The 6,981-nt window shown below is 37.1% G+C and overlaps 1 protein-coding gene across 1 annotated transcript; it reads right to left on the reverse strand.

Annotated features, from left to right (window-relative positions):
• Nucleotides 1–4,141: 4,141 nt before the first annotated feature.
• On the reverse strand, nt 4,142–6,219 carry LOC135691003 (uncharacterized). Its single transcript, XM_065208718.2, has one exon. It carries the CDS (start codon nt 6,129–6,131, stop codon nt 4,833–4,835), a length of 1,299 nt encoding a protein of 432 aa, XP_065064790.1. The 5' UTR covers nt 6,132–6,219; the 3' UTR covers nt 4,142–4,832.
• Nucleotides 6,220–6,981: the final 762 nt, after the last annotated feature.

Raw genomic sequence — 6,981 nt, forward strand, 5'->3', positions numbered from 1 at the left:
GACGTTTCAAGCATAGCCCGTTATCTAACATATTTCTGAAACTATATCAGTACAAATAATCTAAAAAAAATCCATCAAAAAACATCGAATCCGCCAACCTAAAACAACAATAACTTCACTCTATAAGACCAATTTTCAAAAATGAAACTGTTTTGAAATTGTGAGGGACTAAAGAATCAATTTTTTGGGGTCAAGTTGTTGTCAGGTAAGACTAAAATCGACTCGATTACACTTACTGCCTGCCTATGGAATCAACTCTACCCATTTTCTAGGCGCATTTTTTAAAATCTTAGCGGTAACAGAGTTTCCAAATAAGGAGGCTAAAAATCGAGAGAGAGATACATTGGATTTTGTTCTCAGAAATGTCAAAGAAAGATAAAACAGTTTTCTATTTTAATACAGAAAATATACTTTTAAACAGTAATAAAAACGAGCATTTCAAGTCACAGCCCGACAATTACTTGAAAAATCTAACAACTTTTGGGCTGTCAAGAGGAATTGGATGTCACTTTTCTTACTCTGTGGGAAGTGCGTTAGAGCACGATACTTCGCTTGTATACCATAAGGAGCTTTAAGGATTCATGATTATTTTAACTGCTTCTTTGACCCAATCTGACTAATCACCTGAATATAGATCAAATTCATGCTTCTACAAGTATCGTTAATACAGCATTCATCATAAACAACAAACAATTATCACCAATATCTCTGAAGAATATACATATGATACTAAGTAAGACCACCCCAGCCAGTTTATGCTGAATCTTGAATTCCTGATCAAGCATGAAATTGTCAATGTCATTAAAGTAAAGCCTTTGATGCAGAAATAATCTTTTCAGGTTAAGTTCGGCGCATGTCTCAAATAACGGAGCACCGGTACACTATTGGGAGATGTATTATCGAAGGAAGGCATAAAATTATTGAAAAAGACACAAAGCAACAACAAGTGAGAATGCACCTTTTAAGAACAACAAACTTCGGACCAAAAAACTTTTGGCCTTCCTTTCGAGAAACAGTTTTGCAAGGTGTCAAAATTAATGTCAAAACTAACTGCGATTTCACTTTGATACTACTGTCTATTTAGAACTCGTGGATTTTGAACTTTTACTCATTCGAACAAAAATTTCAGGTCCCTTAACAATCTCCTAACAATCCGCATTTTTTGTTCGAACTTTCTGCGAACTTTAAGCAATAATCAATGTTATCTTACATACTGGTGGTTATTGAAGTCGTTTCCTTCAATAGTGGGAAAATGAAATGACTAGTTTGAGGAATCTTGGCCTGCCCAGTGCGACGCTCTGGAAACTAACGGCATTGCCCATTTTGCGTTGCTTTCTTACGAAAAGACCAAATAAGTTAACTGAAACTGTTTTCTGTTTACAACTGCCGATGTAGCCAAAAATTGAGACCAAATGCAAAACTCGAAAAAACTTTGAAAGAATATTTTGAAAAAACTCGCATAAACCGAGCATTTTGTAATTCGAGCATTTTGACAATCCTTTAAACAAACATCTCGTTACTCGAGAAAAACAAGCTTTTTAGCCTTTTAACTTACGCTCCTCCTAAACTGAGCTCCCACCTCCGTGTCTGTAACATAAATCAACATCCCCGTGATTATTTAATGCATTGAAGTATTGGGCGGAGGCAGATTTCAACAGTTTCTAATGCAACCTAAGAAATATTAGAAGGAGCCACTGTCTTAAGAGTGTGTCTCAAGTTTGCCTATCATTAAGATTTTTTGGAATAAACCGGGACAAATAGAGGTCGCAAAAATCCTGCAATAACAAGCCATGGGCGATAGGGTCCAGGGTTGAATCAGAATTCAGCACCTTGCAAATGCTCTGATTCAAAAAATTAACAACATATATTTGCATAAACATATTTCGTGGCAATCTTTGGGAACAAGCAGGTAATTTATTGGGCAAGCTTTGGTAAATTGTCTGATAAGCATGGCCCTGGTGGTTTGGAAAACTCTATGCAAAATGGAAAACTGTAATGATTCTGAGCCTTCAACCCACAGCAAAAAGACACAGTTTTTGTATCGACTGCCTAAATTTCAGGGCCCGCCCCACTTTTCTTAAACTAGAGGGTCCAGCTATGTAAAGAATGTTTCCTCTTCCCCCTCCAGACCTAATTCTTTTAATCTAAAGGTTTAACTTTATAAATACTTTAAAATGTATTTAGTCTTTTATTTAGCAAAAAGGTGGGGAAGGTCGTGGCCCCCTGCCCCCTCTCCTTTGTGGCGTGGGCCCTGCATTTCTACTAAGCCTCAATAGCCTAATTTACCTAAAAAATAAGACATTGATCGGATAGAGCATTGATCAACATAACAGCAAATTGACATGGAACCCCAAATTGAATCGACTCGTAAATCATTTGGTGCAAAAGTGACAAAGTTAAGAAATCAGTGAAAGCCTATTTGAAGAATTAGAGAACATCCATGTACAAGCTGCAAGAGTCATTAAGAGGATTCCACCAATTGTGAAAGACAGTGAGGTGTTGAATGCATCAAAATGTGACTCTTTAAGCTACCAAAATAAAAGAAGAATCCTCATGTTCATGTAAAAGTACAAACTAAAAAGCCTGCTAGCTTCCTTCGATTTGCTTTTTGAATCAAAAACGGAAAGACACAGTAGCCGGTTGAATCATACACTCAGGATTCCTAGGTACAGAGCAGAAATTGACAGAAACTCAATTTCCTTTAGAGGTCCTAAGTTGTGGAATCCATTAAGCGAGGAAAAGAAGAATTCGACCATTGAAACGTTAAAAAAATATCCTTAATATGAACAAAAGAAGACAAATGCCATTTCATTTACTAAAGGAATGGGACAATTTTTAAAGAAAGATTCTGATTTTATATATATTTAACTTTAATCGAAACAATGGAAATAGGTCAAATGTCTTCACTTTTGTTGTATGATATTATCTGTGTTTGTCTAGCAGACAGGAGGTCCACATCAGCTTGCTTAGCTGCCAGTAAACAAACCTCCCAATAAAATAAATATGTATGTATGAATGTATTTATAACGTTGTCGTCACTGCTTCATACGCAATGCGTAACTCTAAAAGTCTACATTACAATTCAGCTATAATTTACTATGATTATTTGTTGGTAAAAGAATCCATAGATGTGACATTATTATAGTAACATTAAATCTTCACTCAGAGGACAAAGAATAAAAGAGAAAGAGAAAAAAAACGAGGAAGCAAGGCAGTAAGGCCAGTCTATAAATTCATAAGACAAGCAATTTCTTATCATTTAAGCTTTTCTGTTACAAGATTGAATGCCTGTAGTTTCTTTTCTGTATCCTGGCACAAGACTAACTCATTAACACAATTAAGAAATATAAAGATATTCTCAGCAAAATGACTAATTTTGATATATTATAGGCTGTAAACATAGACAAATGATTACGATAAGGTCAAGAAAAGAATTATGTGAAGAATTATGATATTGAATTTTCTATAAAGAAGTATCCTATGTCATGAAATCCGTGATTTCTCAAGGGGTGGAGTTCAAAATTTAGATCTTTTAAACAGGGCACAGCAATGAGTCCATATAGGTTATAACTTGCAAAGTATCACCTGGAAGAAATTAATGAGGAGATGAAGATATGCTTACAGGATAGATTATGCTGACTTTGAGGTCAGACAATTGATACATTGGTTTTCTGAGAGAACCCCTCCCTTAAAGAATGCACGAAGCAATGTTACGGATTGGCGCTGATGTCAACATTATCAGTTTCAGCAACGATACCTGCCCCAGCTAGTGCAAGTTTAGCCATCTACAAATAAATGTTCTTTATTAACTAAAGTCATTAACAACAGGGTTGAAAAGGGTGATACAATGTGGTTTTCTGTCGGCAAATCCAAGAAATATGTTTATAATATACGTTTTTCAACTAATACGAAATGTGTCTTCTCAAATGGCTCAAGCACTTGCTAGAAACAGTTTTGTCGCATTTTGTTTTTTACCTAAAGAACGTCATTTTAGTTTGCAGATCTGCGCCACCGAACCATTTTCACCCCAGCTTATACCCTGTTTGCCAAATATGAAATTCACCCCTGCTCCATCGTATAAACCATAAATCATCCAGGCTTCACCATATAATCAGAGACAAGAATGCAGAAAACAACCAGGTTATAAATTAGATTGTATTCTGAAAAAATATTATTTACCAAGGGGAACATTGTTTAGAAAAGTACTGAGATAAAATCAGCTACTTACATGACAAAGCACAAGAAAAGGGCTGCGATTGGTTAGGGTTTTTAGGTCAGGAGAGGTCTACAGAGAAGCTCGTAATTCGACACATCTTATAGGCAAGAAAAGAATCTAAAAGGTTAACGGGTTCAAGGCAAAGACCACAAAAAACAATATAGTATTGTGATGAATCATTGCCGTGAGGAAAACGCAGTAATCTAGAAAGGGGGAATTACAGCAAATAGTTGAACAATTTTTCTCTGTTTATACTCTCAGTTGACTTTTAAGGCCTTTCTGTGAAAGTCCTTAAACAATTTTTTAACGTGTAACAAAAGCACAGCTTTTTAATAATTTTTACAGGGAAAAGTCTACAAAATCGATCCAAACATAGGGTTGTCTCTTTCATTGCATAGAGGTTATCAAGCTTAGCCTTTTGAAACATCAAAAGTGGGTCAAACTGGATCAAATATACAAAATAAATAGAGAAATTACTTGAGACCCAGGATAATTCCTGTTCGGGTCGCCAACATGATGCTAAAACAGAACATCTATTGCTGGTAAAATTTCAATTTTAAAATTTACATCAAAGCCTAATATAAGCATTTATATATTGAATCAACAGACGCGGAATTTATACGGAGTCCATTCTTTGTAAATGTCGTTTTTCGTCCATAACAAGTCTTATTGTCATCATCTTCAAGTATTTTCTAATCAAGTCCGTCACGGCCAAATCAAAGACAGTTTCACCATTGTTCGTAGTTGCACAGATATTTGCACCCTTGTTGCAAAGTGCTTTGACGCATTTGATATTACCGGCGAATGCAGCGGCGTGAAGTGGCGTCCATCCGTGCGGATCCGTCATCTCTATATCTGCACCACAATCAATAAGAACCTCGGCACATTTGTATTTGTTTTCAATGGCAGCCAAATGTAACGCTGTTATGCCGTTGGCGTATAATTTGTTTAGTTCCTGGATTTTGTCACACAGGATAAGTCTTTTCAGGTCTTTATAATCGTTGTCCATTATACACACTTGGCAAAGAATATCCGATGGAAATGTAACTGACCTATTTCCAGATTTTCTGTCACCTTTTCCGTTCTGATCAGCTGGTTCTTCAGGCGTTTCTTCGGCTTTCTGGCTGCCCGAGAAGGACATAGATCGCTTCAAGATAGATCCTGAAGGCCTCATGAATCCCAAGTAAGATGGGAAGGTATATCGGCGCGTCTGTTGTGGAAAAACCGAATGTTCATCGCTGTCTGCAACTCTTTTATTGACCTGTTTTTGCTCAGTATCTTCTTCGCCTTCCAATCGAAAACGGCAGCCCTGCTGATTCTCCAACGCCTCATTGACTGCCAGATCCTCGGGTGAGGATTTCTGCTGGTCCTTCAAGGATTTGATTAGAGATGAACTTGGCTCTCTTTCATCTATTTTGTTTTTCGAAAAATTTATAGGTATCAGATAATCATTAATAAGGTCATTATACCCCAAAGCAACCATCTTTTTGACAAGTATCAAAGCAGTTTCCAAGCAGCCAGCAACATCAAGGGGTAATTCCCCACCATTGTCATAAACCATAACATCAGCTCCATGTTCCACTAGATACTTAGTCACCGTCGCATGTGATTTCGCTGAGCTCAAATGAAGAGCTGTTCTGCCTTGGAAATTTTTTAAGTCCAAACTTGCACCCTCACAAACAAGCAGCCTTACTGCTTCGGTGTTTCCCTTGGTGCAAGAAAGATGCAGCAATGAATTGCCGTCCCCGTCCAATCGGTCGAGATTTGCTGTGTCTCCGCAAAATGCCAGAAGCTGTTTCGCCGTTTTTATATCGCCCTTCTGCAGAAAAGCGGAAAACATCGCCTCTAGTTTTTCTGGAGTCATTCGATAGTAACCTGCTCTTCCAAAGGAGCTCTCTGTTAAAGTTGAAGCCATCTTGATGTTTAGAATCGAAACATAAGTCCGCTGCGATGAGGTCTGAACTCTGAGTTTAGACACAGCAAATGAGCTCTTGATATACGCTCTCAGCTTTTCACGTCTTTACGAAAGGATGACTAAACAAACCGCGATCTAGCCACAGGGTGGATCAACTGCGTAAGGTTTGGTTATTTGAACTCTCAACAGTTTCTCAACGGCTGACCGTAAGCAGCGCTTTTTTGCACTAGCACTTTGCACTTCAAATCGGTTTATGATTAAAATCAATAGTTTGGCTAAGAAGGTATAAAATCAACCACGTCATACGCGAACAATCAATGAAGAAAGAGAATTATATACAAATGGAAATGTATGGGACAATGTCTTAAGTCTGAAAAAAACTGGCAAAGTTTTCCAGATTAATTAACTACATTGTGTTATTATAAATAACGTTAGAACACAAGCAGTCAAACAGCACTTTGGAAAATGGATTTCTAGGGATTTCTAAGGAAAATGGGGGACGGTTTCACAGAAGAAACTAGCAATGTTTCCAAACAAAAGCTAGTTAAAAGATTATGAGCGTATCTAAGTGTTATGGGAGCTTTCCCTTAGATTTATTTGGTATAAATGTATTTTTATCCTTAGCATCCTAAATTATTTCGAACTTAAATTCTAATTGTGACGTCTTTAGTAAAACTCACTCAAGGATGAGTCAGGGAAGGAATGCAAGAGCGGGTTGAATGAGTAGTCTTTAGGGTAACTCAACTGTGTTGAGAAGCTAGGGGGAAATCAGTTTATGAAAATCTTGTCCACCTCTGGAGGATTTCCCACTTTCTTATCTGAAAGTTCCTGGAAATATTTTGTTTTGGTA

The sequence above is a fragment of the Rhopilema esculentum genome, chromosome 4 (assembly GCF_057945365.1).
Source record: "Rhopilema esculentum isolate cy_ngs chromosome 4, ASM5794536v1, whole genome shotgun sequence".
NCBI classification, from domain to species: Eukaryota; Metazoa; Cnidaria; class Scyphozoa; order Rhizostomeae; family Rhizostomatidae; genus Rhopilema; species Rhopilema esculentum.

Bases quoted from the DNA above. Each gene is read 5' to 3' on its own strand.
- LOC135691003 (XM_065208718.2), bottom strand. From the start codon at position 6,131: ATGGCTTCAACTTTAACAGAGAGCTCCTTTGGAAGAGCAGGTTACTAT.